The sequence below is a fragment of the Physeter macrocephalus genome, chromosome 16, assembly GCF_002837175.3.
Source record: "Physeter macrocephalus isolate SW-GA chromosome 16, ASM283717v5, whole genome shotgun sequence".
In the NCBI taxonomy this organism is placed as follows: domain Eukaryota; kingdom Metazoa; phylum Chordata; class Mammalia; order Artiodactyla; family Physeteridae; genus Physeter; species Physeter macrocephalus.
In genome coordinates, this window is record NC_041229.1 from 66889820 (window position 1) to 66911829 (window position 22010).

A 22010-nucleotide genomic window follows, 5' to 3' on the forward strand; every position below is an offset into this window, starting at 1 on the left:
TCATCTGGTACATAGTCCTCTGCCTTTTCATTTTGTCTGTCTTTCTGTGAATGTGGTTTTTGTTCCACAGGCTGCAGGATTGTAATTCTTCTTGCTTTTGCTGTCTGCCCTCTGCTCATGAGGCTAAGAGGCTTGTGCAAGCTTCCTGATGGAAGGGATTGATGGTGGGTAGAGCTGGGTGTTGCTCTGGTGGGCAGAGCTCAGTAAAACTTTAATCTGCTTTTCTGCTGGTGGGTGGGGCTGAGTTCCCTCCCTGTTGGTTGTTTGGCCTGAGGCAACCCAGCACTGGAGCCTATAGGCTCTTTGGTGGGGCTAATGGCGGACCCTAGGCGGGCTAATGCCAAGTAGTACTTCCCAGAACTTCTGCTGCCAGTGTCCTTGTCCCCATGGTGAGCCACACCTACCCCCCACCTCTGCAGTAGACCCTCCAACACTAGCAGGTAGGTCTGGTTCAGTCTCCTATGGGGTCACTGCTCCTTCCCCTGGGCCCTGATGCACACAATACTTTGTGTGTGCCCTCCAAGAGTGGAGTCTCTGTTTCCCCCAGTCTTGTCAAAGTCCTGCAATCAAATCCCACTAGCTGTCAAAGTCTGATTCTCTGGGAATGCCTCCTGCCATTGCTGGACCCCCAGGTTGGGAAGCCTGACGTGGGGCTCAGAACCTTCACTCCAGTGGGTGGACTTCTGTGGTATAATTGTTCTCCAGTTTGTGAGTCACTCACCCAACGGTTATGGGATTTGATTTTATTGTGATTGCTCCCCTCCTACCATCTCATTGTGGCTTCTCCTTTGTCTTTGGGTGTGGGGTAGATTTTTGGTGAGGTCCAGTGTCTTCGTGTCAGTGATTGTTCAGCAGTTAGTTGTGATTCCAGTGCTCTCTCAAGAAGGAGTGAGTGCACGTCCTTCTTCTCTGCCATCTTGAACCAATCCAGAACCATTGATTTTGAAACATAGCAGTATAAGTACCACTCAAAGAGCAAAAAGTACTTCAATTAAACTATTACCCAATGCTTTCTTATTGCTTAGAATTTTTATGTTCTACTTTTTGAAATTGCTCTTGTAGGCTCTTTTTAAATTTATTTTATTGAAGTATAGTTGATTTACAATGTTGTGTTAATTTCTGCTGTACAGCATCTTGTAGGCTTTTTGAGACATGGACGTGACCACACTATGAAGAGCTATGACCAAGTTCACACACATGGAAGCAGTGATAACTCTTATACCTTCCACCTGGCTGTTGGTAGTTGTAGGATGCCATCAATTTTAAGACACAGCCTGATTTCAGGGATGTTAAAATGTGAAAAGTTGTGTACATTAGAATTAGTGAAATAGGACACATCAAATTAGTTACCTTCCAGGTGGGTTTAAAAGGAAAGAATGTTCTTAAGACATAAGTATGATTCAACAGGACACATATTGTACTACAGGAGTGTTCAAAACACCCTGGATAAGGACTTGACCACTGCCCAGGCAAGCACGAAGGCTTTCCAGTCAGGGCACAGGAATGTCTTTGGAGAAGAAGACAGAGGTGAAAAGAATAGGGAAAACCTCAGAATGAGGAAAAAGAGCTCAAATATGACAAGCTGGGTTAAATGCCCTCCTACTATGATCCTGGGATCTTATAATTTAGGGATTCAAGACACAATCACAAGGTTTTCACAATACATAGCGGCACCACCAGTGCCACCACCAGACGAGGAGGGGAGAGCAGCATCCCTCACATACTATGTGCTCAGTATGGTGAGTGAGTGCGTGGGTTAGGTCTGTCTCTGGCAAAGGTAACAGCTGTTCTCTTTTCCCTTGTCACTCTAGAGAAACTTGAGAGTGAGAAGCTGAACGTCGCTGAGGTCACCCAGTCAGAGATTGCCCAGAAGCAGAAGCTGCAGACTGTCCTGGAGAAGATCAATGAAACCCTGAAACTTCCTCCCAGGAGCATCAAGTGGAATGTAGACAGTGAGTTTTGCAAAGGAAGATGGGACTGTTACGTGACACCTGTGGTTCCTACCGTGGAGTTTCCCCAGGAAGCTGCATCATAAGCTGGGAGGCCCCGGATGGGTGCAAACTCATTTATCTCTGAGCGAGATATGCCTTTCCTTAGAAAGGAAGCTCATCATCCACATCTAAGGAAAGCTGAGAAAAATAGCAAAATGTCAAAATCTAGTGTGCCTTTTCTGTAAAAGGCGCTCTGTAGGAACCTCATGTGAGATTGGTGGGGAAGGAAGCTCCTATTCATTGAGCTACTTCTGAGTCTCAGCACAACCTTTTGAAAAAGCTCCTGCCTCCAGCTTGTTGAAGCTCTGGGGAGTGGAGATGCCTAGTTCAGGCAGCTGAGAAGCGGGGAGCAAGGACTTGGGTCTGTTCCAGTGCCCACGCCCTTCCTCTCACCCCCTTACTGCCCAGAGGGAGCAAAGATATGGCTAAGAGCATAGGCAATGCAATAGGATTTTAAAATTCAGGTTTTCGTGCTAGTATAGCTCAAGGATCTCAGAAAGTATAAACTGTTCATTCTTTTGCTGCCTCAAGGGCCTGGCTAATATGGACTTAATTGAGTCCATATCAGAGTCAACATGAAATCAGCAGATTTGGGCAAATCCAGTAGCAACAACCTGTTTCCCATCGGGAGCCCAAAGTTGTTTTGTTCCTTGTAATAGATAAAAATATGAATTTAGATTAATAAAATGACTGAGATTGTGTTTCCTGCCTTTAAGTATTAAGGGGTTGAGTATTATATCTTATTACATCTGATGTATACAGCTTAAAATGAACAACTTCCCCCACCACCAAAAAAAAAAAAAAAGCATCTTTCAGACTTGGGAAAGAAAAGGGAATCTTCAGCTTTCCAAGCTAGAGACCCAGCAGCTGCCAATGGCAATCTCTTCAGCAGGTTCCTAACACCCGCCATCAGAGGCGAGACGCCAAGCACCTCCTTCAGCACAATGACACCTTTGCTTGCACAGTGTGAAAAGCTGCCTCTAGCAGCACGCTGGGAACAGGGCATCAGAGGAGACACCTGAGGGCGGGAGGAGGGGAGGCCACAGCTCTGGGCCCTAGATTTTGCCCCGTGTCCCAGGAATGCTAATAGTGTTCAGCGGGAGAGGGAAAAAGGGGCTGATCACTAGTTTGGGCAATGTTTCTGCATTCTGGAAGTCCATAATAGTAATAAGCATTAAAGTCCTCTGATGGTGACCTCTGCTTAGTTTTATTTGATCCTATTTTCCACTCCCTTGAGCATGGACCATCTCTGTATACCACTCCAAAACAAAACCCCTTTTATCTTTCTTTTTTTTTTAATTGAAGTATAGTTGATTTACCATCTAATATTCTGTTAATTTCTGCTGTACAGCAAAGTGATTCAGTTATACATATATACATTCTTTTAAAAATTCTTTTCCATTATGGTTTATCACAGGATATTGAATATGGTTCCCTGTGCTATACAGTAAGATCTTGTTGTTTCAAAACACCTTTTCATTTATCATGGAACCCAATTTGGGAAATAGGAAGAACGGAATTGTTTTGTTTTGTTTGTTTTTAGACAACAGAAATTTATTTGTTTACAGTCCTGGAAGCCACAAGTCTGAGATGAAGGTGTTGGTAGGTTGGTTCCTTCTGAGGGCTGCAAGGGAAGGATCTGTTACAGGCCTCTCTCCCTAGCTCTCAGAGGGCTAATTTCTTGCTGTATTTCTTCACATCATCTTCCTTCTATGCATGTCTCTGTGTCCACATTTTCCCTTTTTTATAAGGACACTTGTCATATTGGATTAGGGGCTCACCCTACTCCAATATGACCTCATCTTAACTAATCACGTCTGCAATGATTTTACAGATAAGGTCACATTCAGAGGGACTGGAGGTTAGGACTTCAACGTATGAATTTGAGTCTGGGGGTCGCATATCAACCCATAACATCTGATTGGTCTCCCACTTACCTCTCCAGCCACACATATACTTCATGCTTTCTCAGCCTCTCTTTGTCATCCATACACTGGCCTCATTTAAATGGGCCACAATATTCCCACCTTTCTAGAACCATTTCTGGAAGATATTTCCTTGATCTGAAACATTCCTCATCCCATCTTCCCCACCCCCAAACCATTTTGCCTGCCTTAAGAATGGAGTTTTTTAAAGCCACATCAGAGCCACTGTCTTCAGTGGCTTTGAATGATTTGTTTTGGGTTTGCATTCACTTTCATTTCTTATGGGGAAATGTGTAGGAGTAAAATAATCACCTGTATTACCACTCTCATCTGGCTGTTTTCGTTTTTTGGCATTACCGTCCACATCAATGCATATTTTTTCATATTTTTACTTGATGAAGGTATATACAAACTCTGTTTGTCTTCAAGTTACATCATACACATCTTCTATATTCACATGTGGTCTTTGTAGTTTTAATTTTTGATAGCTGTTCTATTTCCTGGGGTAAGATATTCCATAGTTAACTTAAACCCTATGCTGACATTGATCCTTTTATGATGTTTTTCAGCTTATTGCTAATACCAGACAGGGCCTAGTTAAATGTTATGTTGTGACTCTTTTCGCTTCTCTTGAATTACTCTCGTCAGATAGATTTTTAGAACCGAGAGGAATTACTAGGTCAGAGGGAATAATTATCTCAGTGGCCAGCTCCCCGCGATGTCTCAGGGCTTCAGACAGCAGTGGTTTCTGTGATAAGGAATGCAGCAGGCGCAACTCCCGGGCAGGCTCCGACCGACACCTCCTCTCTCGGTTATCTTCCCTGGCTGTTTCTGGGGACATCGTGTCATCTTTCCACTCAGGAAAAGGATGGCAGAGACAGCTGCTGAGTTTCCAAGGTCCTTGATCCAGGGTTTTAGGGAGTTCTTCCTTTTCTATTTTTTTTATTAGCAACAATAATTTTCATTATTGAAAGTAATTAGAATATAATTAGAAATATACAGATAATTAGAAAATACAGATCAATTAAAAGAGATTTAAATAACATCTAACGTATTTATGGTGCTTGTATGCCTTGTACTAATCTAAACATTTTACATATTTTGATCCTTGCAATCTTCATTCAACCATCTGAGGTAAGAACTTTACTGTCCCCATTTTACAGATGGGAAAGTCAAGGCATAGAGAGGTTAAGAAACAGTGAGTGTAAGCTTCCTGAGGGCAAGGATTTTTGTCTCTTTACTGCTGTATCCCTAAAACCTGGAAAAGTGACTGACAATATTAAGCACAGTACTATTTGCTAAAGAAGTGTCATTGTCCAAGGTCACACGGGGTTGGGGGGAGTGGGGAGTGGTGGAGCCAGGAATGAGACCCAGAGAGTCTGGCTGCAGAGCCTGTGTACTAAGCCCACACATACTGACCTCATGAGCTGTCTATCAGATACAGGCATTGTCAGCCTTATGGTGTGCTCCTTCAGGTCGCGTGTGTGTGTGTGTGTGTGTGTGTGTGTGTGTGTGTGTGTGTGTGTGTGTGTAAGAAATAAATATATCAATAAATGAATAAAATGTGTGTACATTCTTATATACAAAATATATTTTCTTATTTTTATGAAGATGGTATCAACCTGTATATATTATTTAGAATATGTATAGCTTTACAGATCATCCTTCTGTATGTCACTTTTAATATTCTATGACATAGATTGGGTATATCATAATTTACTTAACTAACGAAAGATTTTAAGATTTTTTTCCCATTTTTTCACTAATATCAATACAGCCTGATGAGTTCTTTCTGCTCATAGACATAATTACTTCTTAAGGATGAATACCTAGGAGTGGTAGTTTAGGGCCAAAGAATATGTACATTTTAAGGTCCTAACTCAACAGCTCCTTTGAAATGGTCTCCCAGCACTGGAGTGACCCTCTTGACACAGTGGCTGCAGGGCCCAGTTTATACAGCGGAGTCTTGGCTTCTCAACCCTGCTGTCATTCTGCATGTTTTCATCCTGACTGGAGTGCAGGAGCACAGTGGCCCTGGGTTCTGCCTGGCATCAGGGAGAAGTCTCCCAGGAGATGGTGCTGAGAGATGGCAATGATGAGAGTGCCCAGATATGCAAAGGTAGTTAGAAGTTTTCTTAATTGAAAAGATAACATGTCTTTATTCGAAAGAAACATTTGAAACAGGAAAAAAAAATCTTTCAACTATAGCATAACTTTTTTTTTTTTTTAACTTTCCAAGTCTTGGCCACAAGTACATGTTTGTGTGTGTGTATGTGTGTGTGCGTGCATATTTGTGTATGTATGTGCATGTGTATGTATATTTATATGTATATATGTGTGTATATATATATACACAAATATATGTGTATTTATATATGCATAAATCCATGAATGTATATATTTACATTATTTCTAGTTCTCTTTAACATTATATTATTAATATTTATAGCTACATTGTCTTAATGATTTTCAGTGCATGTAAACTATTTCATTATGTGAATGTACCATAGTTTATTAAAGCAGTGACTATTAAACCATGCTTGGCCCAACCTAGGGATTTGCAAGGAAAAACTCAGGCATCATTGAGGAGAAGAGAAGCAGCTGTGGGCGGGCTGTAGTTAGGACAAAGGGACCAGAGCAGTTGCACTGTTTTTTATCAAGTTTGTCTAATGGTTTTTAGAACAAAGGATTTCTCTGCTTAATTTTTTAAAATTTGAAAACCACTGGTCAACCATCGTCTTTCATTTGGATATATGTGTTTCAGATTTTTTTTTAATGATAATATATTACACAATAATTAACATCTTTTTTTTTCTTTTCCGTTATGGTTTATTACAGGATATCAAATATAGTTCCCTGTGCTATACAGTAGGACTTTGTTGTTTATCTATTCTATATATAATAATTTGCATATGCTAATCCAAAACTCCCAATCCATCCCTCCCCCTTGGCAACCACAAGTCTGTTCTCTAAGTCTGTGAGTCTGTTTCATAGATAAGTTCATTTCTGTCATATTTTAGATACCACATATAAGTAATATCGTATGGTATTCATCTTTCTCTTTCTGACTTCACTTAGTATGACAATCTCTAGGTCCAGCCATGTTGCTGCAAATGGCATTATTTCATTCTTTTTTATGGATGAGTAGTATTCCAGTGTGTGTGTGTGTGTGTGTGTGTGTGTCTCACACACACACACACACACACACACTATAGCTTCTTTATCCATTCATCTATTGATACACATTTAGGTTGTTTCTATGTCTTGACTATCGTAAATAGTGCTGCTATGAATATAGGGGTGCATGTATCTTTTCAAATTATAGTTTTATCCGGATATATGCCCAGGAATGGGATTGCAGGATCATATGGGAACTCCATATTTAGGTTTTTGAGGAACCTCCATGCTGTTCTCCATAGTGACGGCACCAATTTACATTCCCACCAACAGTGTAGGAGGGTTCCCTTTTCTCTACACCCTCTCCAGCATTTATTAATTAACATCATTTTATACATAGCATGTATGTCTGTGAGAGAGAGATAGAGAAAGAAACTGTAATTATTTCTCTTGAAAAAATACACAGGAGGACAGAGCACTCATTGAAAGAGTCTGACATCTGTATGGTGCCTACAACATAGCTCTACTTTGCTTACGAAGACAGTCAAGGTAACATACAATGTCACCAGTGTGTGAGAACAACCTTTCTGACCACTGCTTTTCCAGCATTATGTTTTGTCACTAAAGGGGAGAGGTAGCAAATATCCTTACAACCCTCAGTGACGGGACTGATGCAGTGGCAGTTCTGACCAGAAGAGCAAACCCGGTTTTTGCCTCTGTCCATCACGTCAGTGGGTCAGTCCATGCCAGGTGCCTCTTTTGAGGCTATAACTGTGGGTGACACTTAATTGACAAATCCCAAAAGCCCAGAAGTAAAAACTTCTTCTGTAAGGCTACGAGTTAGGAGCAGCTCATCTGCTATTTGATGGTGGTATTGAGCTGCTCTTCATAGTCAGTGGAAAACCTTCTTTGAAGCAGCAGTGATAACAGGAAACTCTAGTGAGTTCCCAAGGATTGTCTGGATCATTTCCATTTCTTGGTGATTTCTCAAAGCTTCTGTTAGAGTGGATTCATTGATCCCAGGGCAGACAGAATGACACCCTAATAATGGGCCCAATTCATGCTAACTACACAAAATGGACAATTTTTTGCTCTTTCCTTAAATGCCCCCTGTAATGAGAGCTATAACGCTGGCAGGACTATGAAGGCAGGTAAAGCATCTGGGGACTCTTCCCTTTTATGAAAGAAAGGGGAGAAAGTTGACATGGTTTAATTGCCTAGACGCCAGGTACTTTCTCATAAGTGATCATAGAAAATATCAATCATTCCTAGGCATTGCTATGTACTAGGAGCTTTGCCAACATTATGTCTGGAAATTCTTTCTACCCATATTTCTGCATGGGTGCTGTTATCCCCGTGTGAGGTTGAGCAAATTGAGGCTCAGGGACCTTAAGTGGCCTACCTAAGGTCATATACTCAGTAAATAAATGGTAGAGTTGTCAAGGCAGAACTCAAGCTCCCGTCGACCAACACTGTGTGTGCCTGTTACATCACAGTCTTTTTCTCCTCTCATCTACTGAGAAAACTACAACTCAGTAGTTGCCCAGCCTTCTCCAGCATAAATGACCTAGCATCCGGCACACAGCTCAGCTATAGAAGCCACCTGGGTCATGAACATCCCCTCCCAGCTATTGCCCAGAGGACCTTGCCTTCACTGACTATATATGGCACTCGGGAGAGCAACAAAGTCCTTTAGATGTCTCTCATGCCTTCCTCCAGGTGTCTTAAAGCCCCGAACAAAGGAAGGGATCCAGTGACCTGACTCAGTGTCCATTGATTGAGGGCCTGCTTTGTGTAGAGCCTTGGGACAAGGGTAGTGGTGATAACCTACAGAGCTCACAGTCAGATAGGAAGGGAGAGGGGGTTCAGCAGACATGCTTATGGTTATCAGCATAGAGTGAACAAGAACATGGGGGTGGCAGAGGGCTGACGTGAACTCAGAATTCAGCTGTTGTCAGTGTCCCGATGGGAACCTTGGATTAGAGTGGAGAAGCACTACTTTGCCATCCAGCAATAACATCTAAGAAGCAGATCCACGGGACCTGGCTGAGAACCGAGGGGTCCCAGGGTGAGGCCCGTGATGACCAAGAGTGTCCCCTGACCCATAGGGGTGGGATGAAAGGGGCATTGGGTGTGGTACTGCTATACTCTGGATATCTCCTTATATCTGCCGAGAACCTAGAAGAAGATTCTCTAATTTATAAATCATCTTTTATTTCAGCTGTCCATGCCAAGAGCCTGGTAGCCATCTTGCATCTGCTGGTTGCTCTGTCCCAGTATTTCCGGGCACCAATCCGACTCCCAGATCATGTTTCCATCCAAGTGGTTGTGGTCCAGGTAAGTTAGAAACCACTAAAAACATCTGCACCCTTAAAGGGGTGCAGGGGCTAAGCTCCTGTGAGAGCTAAGGCACACTGGGTAGCTTGCTAGAAGGAACGCTGAATGAATGCTGAGTGTGTCTGGGTGTGCCATATGCTGGGAGGTGTGTGAATGAGCTTTCTGAGGCATGTGGGCTTATCCCTGATATGTGTGCAAAGGGTGGAAGAGCGTGTGCTTCTGTCTGGGACAGGCTTGTGTGGGACGTGTGCCTGGGGTTTACATGCTTTCCTCGGGAGGGTGCCTGTGTAATGTATATTTGAGGGTGTGTGGTGTATATATTTGTGAGGTCTGTGTAGTAGGATCGGGAGGCTGTATCCCTGTGTGTGTGTGTGTCCTGCCAGCCAGGGAGAATCTTTTTTTTTTTTTTTTTTTTAAATAATGCAGCCTCATGCTCCAGTGTCTACAGTATGGAGCCCCAGAAGTGGGATCATGGGGTCATAGGCCTGTGGATTTTAAATGTTGGTAGAGTTGTCAATTGTTTGGGCTGCCTTATTTATTTATTTATTTATTTATTTATTTATTTATTTATTTATTTATTTATTTATTTATTTATTTATTTATTTATTTATTTATTTATTTATTTATTTATTTATTTATTTATTTATTTATTTATTTATTTATTTATTTACAGGGCTCGAACCCATGTCCCCTGCATTGTCAGGCGGATTCTTAACCACTGCGCCACCAGGGAAGCCCGAGAATCATTTTTTGGTTAAACAAACAATGCAGAGTTATTGAGAAGAGGCAAGTGTCTGCGCATGGGTACGTGTGTGTATTTGAGAGAGACCCTGACAGGCTGTGCCTGTGTTGAGGGCACTGCTGATTTTCACCTGCCCAGAGAAGCACAGCTGGTATCTCAAGTCATTTTTTCCAGATTGTTGGATGGAATTTCCATTCACACATGGCTGTGTGATTTCCACATGGAGGAGATGCTCTCTCCCTGTGACTATCTCATTCTGCTCCTAACCCCATTAGATACTCAAATTCAATTTTATTTTCCAACTTTATGCCCGTGAGCAAAAGGTCATCATTTTGTTGGCTTCTGTTCTTTTCCAAATAAACATGCTACAAGGGAGAACGTCCCTTATGAGCAACTCCCTGGCTATCCAAGGTTATCCAGGGTTCTGTCTGGCAACTCTGCCACCCCTTGGTGAGGAAGAGCCTGGAGGGCAGGTAGGCTTTGCCTGAGAGGCGAGGCCAGACCAGCTTCCAGGACAGAAGGTCTTTGGGCTGAGCTTTCAGGGATCAGAAGTGAATGGGGGAGGGGAGGAGGACATGGGGCTGCTGCTCAGCCATGCCCTAATGAAAAAGTATTTCTTCCAGCACCTTCTGGGTACTTAACTTGCTAAACGTCAAGGGGTATAATAGGAAGATGACACCTTGGCCCTGCCTGCCCGGAGACAGGACTATACATAAGCAGCAGAGAGGGCTATCAGAAGCCCCTTGTCAATGCAAACACGTGTGGTTCTGACACTAAGTGCAGCTGACTGAAAGAGACTAATTGACTTCATTTATTGGGCTGTCAACCGTGTCAAGCATGGTGCTAAGCATTTTATGAATATGTGGCCAGCCCAGAGCATCCTGGTACGTGCATCTTCCTAGTGAATCCAGGCCATCTCTGTTGTGTCATTTGTTAACCATCAATAAAGTGTGAATCCATTTCATTATATTTTTTAAAAGTATGATTCAGGATTTGCGAGGGTTGGGGGGGAAACAGTGGTCACTGCAAGCCCATGTCTCATGCCTTATTTTGAGCTCAATTATAGGCCATCAGAAGGCTGTTGCTGGTTTAATTTCTACTGCAGGCAGTTTTGTTAGTGTGAGGGAGAAAGGAGGAGGCATCACATAAAATGGCATCAAGGTATGTCAGGGTTTATGGGGTATTTTGCGTCATCAAGTTAAACAGGCACAGAAGTAGGACTCAGAATTGGCTGTAAGACACTGACTGAACTACAGAGAGAGTTCTTTAGGGAACAGTGGATCGGAGTGAATCAGGATGCTGTGTGAGTTGTCACTGAACCCAGATTTCTTTTCCATTCTGTGTACCAGCATTTAATTCTGCATGTAGTTGAAGATGAGGTTTGATGTCTGTGAACAGCCTCGCGAGACAAGGACACAGATTCCATTAGCCCTGTGTGAAAATTTTACATATGTTGAAGCTGAATTTGGAAAAAGTCCTGGTTTATCCAACACTAGATCTTTTTAAAATGGTATTTTAATGTTTTTCTTCCTTTTTTGCTTTGATAGTTCATTCTTCTTAATCTAATCCAGATACACTCATGGCCTTTATCCAGCTCTACCTCTCCTTCTGTAAAAGTATTTTGCAAGGACGCTAGTTTCTGTGGCTATTGGGAATGTGAAGAAAAGGTTGTGGAAGTTCGGGTAGGAGGGTCGAGGAGGCAGATTTCAGCTGAAACCCTAATGCTTGGAGGATCCCTCTTGACACATCTCAGTCTTTGTGGAAGATGGATTTGCTCTGACAGCCTCTTGCCCTGCCCAGACTGCCTTCCAAGTGTCTGGTAACTGATTGTGTAGGAACCTGATAAATGCATCTCCCTCCTCACCCCCATCAGAAGGTCCTCCTGAATGCCAGCACTCCTTCATCGGTTCCCACACCCACACAGTGAGGTTTAAACTCCAAACCAGCACTCAATTGACCAAGGGCAGCCACTGTTCCTCCAAACGGCCTCCTGAACACACCTGTGCTCTCCTACTCTGCCTTTTTGCTCCGGCCATTCCTCCCACTGAGGAGGTCTCTCCCCTGTGTCCAGCCAAATCCTAGCTGTCCTTTAAGTTCCAGCTCAAGAACCCCTCCCCCTGGAAGCTTTCCCTGACCCTCTCAGTTGAAAGTACTTGTTCCTGTCCTGCACTCAGCACTTCCTCTCTGCAAGGGGCCACCATATAATAAATTATCCATGACACATTTGAGAGGGAAAGGGGATCCTACTCTAATAATTGAGCTGGGACCTGAGGCATAAACCAGGAGGACTGTCTGGGGAAAACTGTTCTTGCATACCTGTTCATCTACCCCATTTTACTCTAAGCTCCTCAAGGTCCGAACCTATGTCATATGTTCCACAGTGTTTGCTAAGTCCAACACAGTGGCTTGTACATAGAAGGCACTGATTAATGAAAGAGAGAAGAAAGAGAATGAATTGATGGGAAGGGGTAGACAGATGATGGATGGATGCACGGGTGGATGGATGGGCAGATGGGTGGGTGGATGGATGGACGGATGGATGGCAGTTTGGGTGGGCGGATGCGTGGGCGGATGGACCTCCAAAGTGCCTACGCTTTTCTCAGAGAGTAAGCTTGTCACCCAAGGACTGTACTACTTACTTAAAAGCTCCTCTAGTTAAACGTTTTTTGAAAACTCTCCCTCTGAATTCTCCAAGTTGACCTCAGTTCTTCCACCCCAGCCGCCCCAGTTAAATGTGTTTCTCCGCTTCCCTCCGTGGCCCCAGCTGGAGGGCAGACACACCCTGGCCCTCATTTCCATTTGGTTTACTGTGGATTTCTCCAGGAGGCAAACAGTGTACTTCCAGCAGAATGTCTTCCAATAAAGAAAGAAAAGATTCACCATCCAAGAAACAGCCGACTTGTTTGGAATAAACACTAATTGCACTTAAGTATGAATGGTACAGTCCAGTCCCAGGAAATCAGGAACCTCATTTCACTTCTAGCAGTATCTCGTCTCTGGATTCATTTCTTAAAAGCCAGTAACTTTCTAAGTATCAGGAATGCTAATCAGTTTTTTGTATTTTTCTAATGCATATTTTTCTCTCTTCCTCCCAACCCTCTCCCCACCCCCATTTTCAGAAACGAGAAGGAATCCTCCAGTCTCGGCAAATCCAAGAGGAAATAACTGGTAACACAGAGTATGTCAACAGCATTGTTGCCAGCGATTCTGTAATGGAACACAGATGTTTCTCCGAAATTCATCCATTTGCTGATATTTAGTTTTCATTTATTGGGATTGCAAGAGGGATTAGACTTCAGCCAATGATTATAGTTTAGCCTTTTCCGTGCATTCAAAACATGCCTCTCAATGCTTAAGGTACAAACTTGGGTGGGGAAGTGGGGAGGGGGAATTAACCGTGATTGAAAAATTCTAATTTTGTGGCACTCCAGGAAAGAGTGTGCCCGAAAAAGCCAACCAGCATGAAATCATCATGCCATAAACATGGGGTTGAATTTAAATTGTTAACCTTCAAAAGGACATTTTTCTTCCTTTTCTGAATCTGATTTATATGGTCACATGCCATGACCCAGAAAGCCCCTCTCTACCTTAGGGTGGTGGATTGTTTGGGGTTTTTTTGTTTGTTTTTTTTCCATTTACATTAAGAAATTGGAATATCAGAACATGTAAGAGTTCTGTCATGGGAAAGAGAAGTTTTGTTCTCAAGCAGAAAGAGCAGGACGGTCGGTGTGCGTGGGTCTGAGATCCGTGGGCAGGCCTGAGCCCTGGCCGCATGCAAAACCGGGCAAAATTTGTTTGTATCATCTCCTGCTCCCCCAACTCTCCTCTATATTCCTTTGAACAAGAAGAGCAAGTGGAAAGAGCAGGGGCACATGAAGCAATGATTACACCTCCTAAGACCCCACACCCCAAAGGTGGAGGAGGAAACTGTCCTTGGTCTACCTGGCTTGAACTCCAAGTTCATCATTCTTCCCAGTACACTACCCACAAGTCATTGCTTAATAGGTGACAGATGTAGAGTTGGAATAAACCAACATAATAAGAACCAACAACGTATTGAGAAAAAAATGTATTGAGCATTTAGTATATAGTAGAAATTATGCTGAAATCTTTCTATATATTAAATCATTTAATGCTCACAACATCTGATTGAGTTGTTTACCGTATTATCCTCATTTTAAGGAGAAGTGACCTGGAGCCCAGAGAGGTTCGGTAGCTTGCCCAAAGTCACACAGCAAGCAAATGGCTTTGTAAGATTTAAAACTAAGTAGTCTGACCCTAATGCTTGTGCTCTTAATACTTTGCTTCTTCACTGCTATGAGTATGGTTCCAGTTCCTGCCCTCTTTGAGAAAACCTATTCTAGGTCAATGGCAGGTGCAGCTTGGGCGGGTATCACAGGATGGACAGGAGAGAGCCCAACCTGACCTCCCCAAGCCGATGCCCTCAGCAACTTGGGCAGTGAAATGCCACATTGGGATGGTACCTGAGCTCTGCTCCTAAAACATGGTTGGGAATCCTGAATCCCTGAGTCCAATATTCTTTCTCAACTATAAGCAATGATGTGAGTTTATTTAAGGCAAGAAATAGTCCTTTATGCATCCCTTACACCAGGCTTTATGCACAGCACCTTCTGGGTACTTAACTTGCTAAATGTCAAGGGGTATAATAGGAAGATGACACCTTGGCCCTGCCTGCCCGGAGACAGGACTATACATAAGCAGCAGAGAGGGCTATCAGAAGCCCCTTGTCAATGCAAACACGTGTGGTTCTGACACTAAGTGCAGCTGACTGAAAGAGACTAATTGACTTCATTTATTGGGCTGTCAACCGTGTCAAGCATGGTGCTAAGCATTTTATGAATATGTGGCCAGCCCAGAGCATCCTGGTACGTGCATCTTCCTAGTGAATCCAGGCCATCTCTGTTGTGTCATTTGTTAACCATCAATAAAGTGTGAATCCATTTCATTATATTTTTTAAAAGTATGATTCAGGATTTGCGAGGGTTGGGGGGGAAACAGTGGTCACTGCAAGCCCATGTCTCATGCCTTATTTTGAGCTCAATTATAGGCCATCAGAAGGCTGTTGCTGGTTTAATTTCTACTGCAGGCAGTTTTGTTAGTGTGAGGGAGAAAGGAGGAGGCATCACATAAAATGGCATCAAGGTATGTCAGGGTTTATGGGGTATTTTGCGTCATCAAGTTAAACAGGCACAGAAGTAGGACTCAGAATTGGCTGTAAGACACTGACTGAACTACAGAGAGAGTTCTTTAGGGAACAGTGGATCGGAGTGAATCAGGATGCTGTGTGAGTTGTCACTGAACCCAGATTTCTTTTCCATTCTGTGTACCAGCATTTAATTCTGCATGTAGTTGAAGATGAGGTTTGATGTCTGTGAACAGCCTCGCGAGACAAGGACACAGATTCCATTAGCCCTGTGTGAAAATTTTACATATGTTGAAGCTGAATTTGGAAAAAGTCCTGGTTTATCCAACACTAGATCTTTTTAAAATGGTATTTTAATGTTTTTCTTCCTTTTTTGCTTTGATAGTTCATTCTTCTTAATCTAATCCAGATACACTCATGGCCTTTATCCAGCTCTACCTCTCCTTCTGTAAAAGTATTTTGCAAGGACGCTAGTTTCTGTGGCTATTGGGAATGTGAAGAAAAGGTTGTGGAAGTTCGGGTAGGAGGGTCGAGGAGGCAGATTTCAGCTGAAACCCTAATGCTTGGAGGATCCCTCTTGACACATCTCAGTCTTTGTGGAAGATGGATTTGCTCTGACAGCCTCTTGCCCTGCCCAGACTGCCTTCCAAGTGTCTGGTAACTGATTGTGTAGGAACCTGATAAATGCATCTCCCTCCTCACCCCCATCAGAAGGTCCTCCTGAATGCCAGCACTCCTTCATCGGTTCCCACACCCACACAGTGAGGTTTAAACTCCAAACCAGCACTCAATTGACCAAGGGCAGCCACTGTTCCTCCAAACGGCCTCCTGAACACACCTGTGCTCTCCTACTCTGCCTTTTTGCTCCGGCCATTCCTCCCACTGAGGAGGTCTCTCCCCTGTGTCCAGCCAAATCCTAGCTGTCCTTTAAGTTCCAGCTCAAGAACCCCTCCCCCTGGAAGCTTTCCCTGACCCTCTCAGTTGAAAGTACTTGTTCCTGTCCTGCACTCAGCACTTCCTCTCTGCAAGGGGCCACCATATAATAAATTATCCATGACACATTTGAGAGGGAAAGGGGATCCTACTCTAATAATTGAGCTGGGACCTGAGGCATAAACCAGGAGGACTGTCTGGGGAAAACTGTTCTTGCATACCTGTTCATCTACCCCATTTTACTCTAAGCTCCTCAAGGTCCGAACCTATGTCATATGTTCCACAGTGTTTGCTAAGTCCAACACAGTGGCTTGTACATAGAAGGCACTGATTAATGAAAGAGAGAAGAAAGAGAATGAATTGATGGGAAGGGGTAGACAGATGATGGATGGATGCACGGGTGGATGGATGGGCAGATGGGTGGGTGGATGGATGGACGGATGGATGGCAGTTTGGGTGGGCGGATGCGTGGGCGGATGGACCTCCAAAGTGCCTACGCTTTTCTCAGAGAGTAAGCTTGTCACCCAAGGACTGTACTACTTACTTAAAAGCTCCTCTAGTTAAACGTTTTTTGAAAACTCTCCCTCTGAATTCTCCAAGTTGACCTCAGTTCTTCCACCCCAGCCGCCCCAGTTAAATGTGTTTCTCCGCTTCCCTCCGTGGCCCCAGCTGGAGGGCAGACACACCCTGGCCCTCATTTCCATTTGGTTTACTGTGGATTTCTCCAGGAGGCAAACAGTGTACTTCCAGCAGAATGTCTTCCAATAAAGAAAGAAAAGATTCACCATCCAAGAAACAGCCGACTTGTTTGGAATAAACACTAATTGCACTTAAGTATGAATGGTACAGTCCAGTCCCAGGAAATCAGGAACCTCATTTCACTTCTAGCAGTATCTCGTCTCTGGATTCATTTCTTAAAAGCCAGTAACTTTCTAAGTATCAGGAATGCTAATCAGTTTTTTGTATTTTTCTAATGCATATTTTTCTCTCTTCCTCCCAACCCTCTCCCCACCCCCATTTTCAGAAACGAGAAGGAATCCTCCAGTCTCGGCAAATCCAAGAGGAAATAACTGGTAACACAGAGTATGTCAACAGCATTGTTGCCAGCGATTCTGTAATGGAACACAGATGTTTCTCCGAAATTCATCCATTTGCTGATATTTAGTTTTCATTTATTGGGATTGCAAGAGGGATTAGACTTCAGCCAATGATTATAGTTTAGCCTTTTCCGTGCATTCAAAACATGCCTCTCAATGCTTAAGGTACAAACTTGGGTGGGGAAGTGGGGAGGGGGAATTAACCGTGATTGAAAAATTCTAATTTTGTGGCACTCCAGGAAAGAGTGTGCCCGAAAAAGCCAACCAGCATGAAATCATCATGCCATAAACATGGGGTTGAATTTAAATTGTTAACCTTCAAAAGGACATTTTTCTTCCTTTTCTGAATCTGATTTATATGGTCACATGCCATGACCCAGAAAGCCCCTCTCTACCTTAGGGTGGTGGATTGTTTGGGGTTTTTTTGTTTGTTTTTTTTCCATTTACATTAAGAAATTGGAATATCAGAACATGTAAGATTTCTGTCATGGGAAAGAGAAGTTTTGTTCTCAAGCAGAAAGAGCAGGACGGTCGGTGTGCATGGGTCTGAGATCCGTGGGCAGGCCTGAGCCCTGGCCGCATGCAAAACCGGGCAAAATTTGTTTGTATCATCTCCTGCTCCCCCAACTCTCCTCTATATTCCTTTGAACAAGAAGAGCAAGTGGAAAGAGCAGGGGCACATGAAGCAATGATTACACCTCCTAAAACCCCACACCCCAAAGGTGGAGGAGGAAACTGTCCTTGGTCTACCTGGCTTGAACTCCAAGTTCATCATTCTTCCCAGTACACTACCCACAAGTCATTGCTTAATAGGTGACAGATGTAGAGTTGGAATAAACCAACATAATAAGAACCAACAACGTATTGAGAAAAAAATGTATTGAGCATTTAGTATATAGTAGAAATTATGCTGAAATCTTTCTATATATTAAATCATTTAATGCTCACAACATCTGATTGAGTTGTTTACCATATTATCCTCATTTTAAGGAGAAGTGACCTGGAGCCCAGAGAGGTTCGGTAGCTTGCCCAAAGTCACACAGCAAGCAAATGGCTTTGTAAGATTTAAAACTAAGTAGTCTGACCCTAATGCTTGTGCTCTTAATACTTTGCTTCTTCACTGCTATGAGTATGGTTCCAGTTCCTGCCCTCTTTGAGAAAACCTATTCTAGGTCAATGGCAGGTGCAGCTTGGGCGGGTATCACAGGATGGACAGGAGAGAGCCCAACCTGACCTCCCCAAGCCGATGCCCTCAGCAACTTGGGCAGTGAAATGCCACATTGGGATGGTACCTGAGCTCTGCTCCTAAAACATGGTTGGGAATCCTGAATCCCTGAGTCCAATATTCTTTCTCAACTATAAGCAATGATGTGAGTTTATTTAAGGCAAGAAATAGTCCTTTATGCATCCCTTACACCAGGCTTTATGCAAACACCAGTAAATCTATAAAGCAGAGGAGAAAAATAGGTGGTAGTGTGGTAAAGACCACCCATAGTTGTTGGAGACTTAGTGCAGAATAAAATGCCAAGGAAGGAAGCTTTTGGAGATCCGCCACCAAGGGTGAGGAGAGAAGAGTCACACTGGTTTTCTTTCTCCTTTTCCCACAGGGCTCTTTCTGGAAGGCATGGTGAGTTGTATAAGAGTGTCCTCTATTGCTGCTGACTGCCAGTGGGGTCTATAGTTAATTCTCCAGCAGCTGTGGGAAGAACAGGCACTCAGCCGGCTTCCTGCATGTGTGTCTGTGCCAACCTGGTGACAGGGCCGGTTGGTAGGGAGGGTCAGCGCACTGGTGGGAAGAGGAAAAGTAACCACAGCTGCAGTCCTCTTGCAAGTAACCAGACCGTTGACCCTGCTGGGCTTCTGAATGGGTCCTGGGCACTTGCAGGGACGTCTTGCTCTAAGCACATTATGGAAGTAAAGCAAGAGGTGTACGTATGCGCTCGGGACTGTCCCCTCTCCCCACTCTGTCCAGCCCTTCAAGAAGGTGCCTTTTTCCTCATCACACCTCCTACCTCTCTGGTTTCCCAGAACTTTGGGTGTGTTTATAAGGTCTGTGAATGTCCAAGATCACAATCACCATTCTGGCCATCTCAGATTTACTCATCAAGAGTAGGAGAGGCAGCCCAGGACCACGAACCCTCCCAGCCCCGGTTCCTCTTGGAGATTTCTCATTCCCAGTCACAGATCCCTCCACTATTTCACCTCTCAGATCAGAGGACCAGGGGGGCTATAGCAAGGAAAATCCCTGCAGGGGGCATGGCTTTGCTGTTTTCTATGATTCTGTATTTACTGTGGATAATATATTGAAATATTCTGATCATTCTAATAATAACTCAGATCAGTAGATACTTCAGAGTTTACAGTACATGTACTTTCTTGTCTTTCATCCTCGTAACCCACCTAGGGGAGGTTCATGTTCAGTGGGCCTTTTTTCTATTATTATTTTTGGCCACGTCTTGGCATGCGGGATGCTAGTTCCCTGACCAGGAATCGGACCTGTGCCCTCTGCAATGGAAGCGCGGGGTCTTAACCACTGGCCTGCCAGGGAAGTACCCAGTGGGCATTTTATGGAAGAGGAAAGTGAGGCTAAGAGGATTGAAGTGACTGGATCCCTCAAGAGGGGGAGCTCCCCTTCTGTCCTGGGGCTCTGTAGCTCCCAATCCGCTTATCTGCCCTCTGCCAGGAAGCATGTCTTGGGCATGTTGGTTTTGAAAATTAGGGAGTGATTTGATATTTGGATGACATTCTGCTTCCGAAAAGCTTCAGAAACACTTTAGAATCATGACTAAATCATGATATCAAAGAATACAAATAGTAAAGAGAAATGACCGGTTCCAAGTCAGACTGCCTGCCAGAGCTCCTCAAGCCCAGCTCAAAGAGGGCTGATGTAGAGGGTAGATACACACACACACACTTAACATAGACACACTCAGAGAGAAAAAGGACCCTAAGATGAGAATCAACCCCAAATCTCTGCCCAAGCCCAGTTTCCCAGCACAGTCTCATACCCCGGAGAATTCCCACCTGGAGCTGACCATGTGGCCTGTAGAGGCTCGTGGCTGGGACCTGGGGTGGCATCAGCCCTGGGCCCTACTTTACATTTTCCTCTTTTTTCAGAACGTGATGCCTTTGACACCTTGTTTGACCATGCACCAGACAAACTGAACGTGGTGAAAAAGGTGAGAAAGAGGTGCCTGAGAGGGAGGGAGGGAGGGAGGGAGGGGAGCGAGATGTAGAGAAACATTAGGAAAACCCACCCCCTGCAGTTTGCAAGCTTCCCGAAACTGGTGTCATCACCGGACCCCCACAAACACAGAGCTTTCCTGCTTGATGTCCGTTTTACCTGTCTCGTTTTCACGGATGCCTTATCCAGTCCCTTTCTTCTCCCGTTGGGATGACAGCATCTCTTGGGGGTTTCTGAGGCTACGGTCCCGTGTCTCCACACCCATACTGAACCCTGCCATCCCTGCTCCTCACACAGACCTCCCTCTGTCTCCCTGGCACCAGTACCTGCACCTAGGGGGACTGGAAGGAGGGACCCAAGGCGGTCCCTTCTCCTCTGGCCCCCTGAGCCCGGCTAGGACACTCCACCTGTCACTCTGTCCTCTTAGCACTCCCTGCTCCTTGCACAGTTCTGGACCTGGCTATTGGAATCGCACAGTGCACGGGACTGCCAGTCCTGGGGGCCATCCTTCCCTGTGGACTCAAGGAGTTTCGCAAGAGCCTTATAGGCCACTCAGCCTCACTCCGCTCGGCACAGTGATCCCGGGCCCAGCGCCCTTGGCTGTGGGTCTCATCCTGTGTTGTCATGGTTGGGTCACAGGAGTGGCCTCCAGGGTGAGAGTCTTTATCTCAATGTCTGGCTTATGCTTTTCTCCTAGACGCTCATTACTTTTGTGAACAAGCACCTGAATAAACTGAACCTGGAGGTCACGGAACTGGAAACCCAGGTGGGTGACGGCCCCGTGTGCAGGGTGGGGGACAAGGCCCCGCTGGACAGCCACTGTTGCCAGTGCACCAGCCATATTGCCAGGAGGGCTTTGCACCCTGATCCTGGAGCTTTTCCAGCGAAGGGAGAGGAGATTCTCTTCCACTCAGAGGGGTGAACTGCATGGAATTTCTCTGAATTCTTTCCAGTATTTTATTTTGAAAAGTTGCAAGAATATTAGCACGAATCCCCATGTACTCTTCACGCACATATACCAATTGTTAACATTTGGCCATATGTGGGGTTTTTTCTCTCTCGCCACCCCTAAATACCTCAGCATACATCTGTTAAGGACAAGTATATTCTCTTAGAGAATCACAACATAGTAATCAAATTCAGGCAGTTTTAACATCAATACATTAATCTGTTTAGGTTGAACCATATGAAATCACTGATATTTGACTACTCTTGACCGTGTCACATGGTTCAGAGAAATACAGTTGTCCTCATATTCTCACCTGATGCATTTAGTTGTCATGTCTCTTTAGTTTCTTTTTAATAGAGAACAAATCCTCAGCCTCTCTTTGCATAACATCGACATTTTTGAAGACTGTGGGCCATTTAGTTCATAGAATGCCTCTGTTTTTTCACCCTCATGATTAGAACCAGGTATGTATGTTCAGGAGCAGTACCATGGAGGCGATGCTGTGTTCTTCTCAGGCAATTTTTTTTTTAATATATATATATTTTTGGCTGCGTTGGGTCTTTGTTGCGGT

The 22010-nt window shown here is 44.2% G+C and overlaps 1 protein-coding gene across 1 annotated transcript in view; it reads left to right on the top strand.

Annotated features, from left to right (window-relative positions):
* PARVA (parvin alpha) overlaps positions 1 to 22010 on the top strand; it is a 191151-nt gene that overhangs the window by 136068 nt on the left and 33073 nt on the right. The window contains exons 5-10 of the mRNA XM_024119104.3: positions 1812 to 1952; positions 9255 to 9370; positions 13232 to 13290; positions 18914 to 18933; positions 20424 to 20485; positions 21188 to 21256. Of these exons, the coding sequence (XP_023974872.1) occupies positions 1812 to 1952; positions 9255 to 9370; positions 13232 to 13290; positions 18914 to 18933; positions 20424 to 20485; positions 21188 to 21256 (467 nt within the window). The remainder of the gene's footprint in view (positions 1 to 1811; positions 1953 to 9254; positions 9371 to 13231; positions 13291 to 18913; positions 18934 to 20423; positions 20486 to 21187; positions 21257 to 22010) is intronic.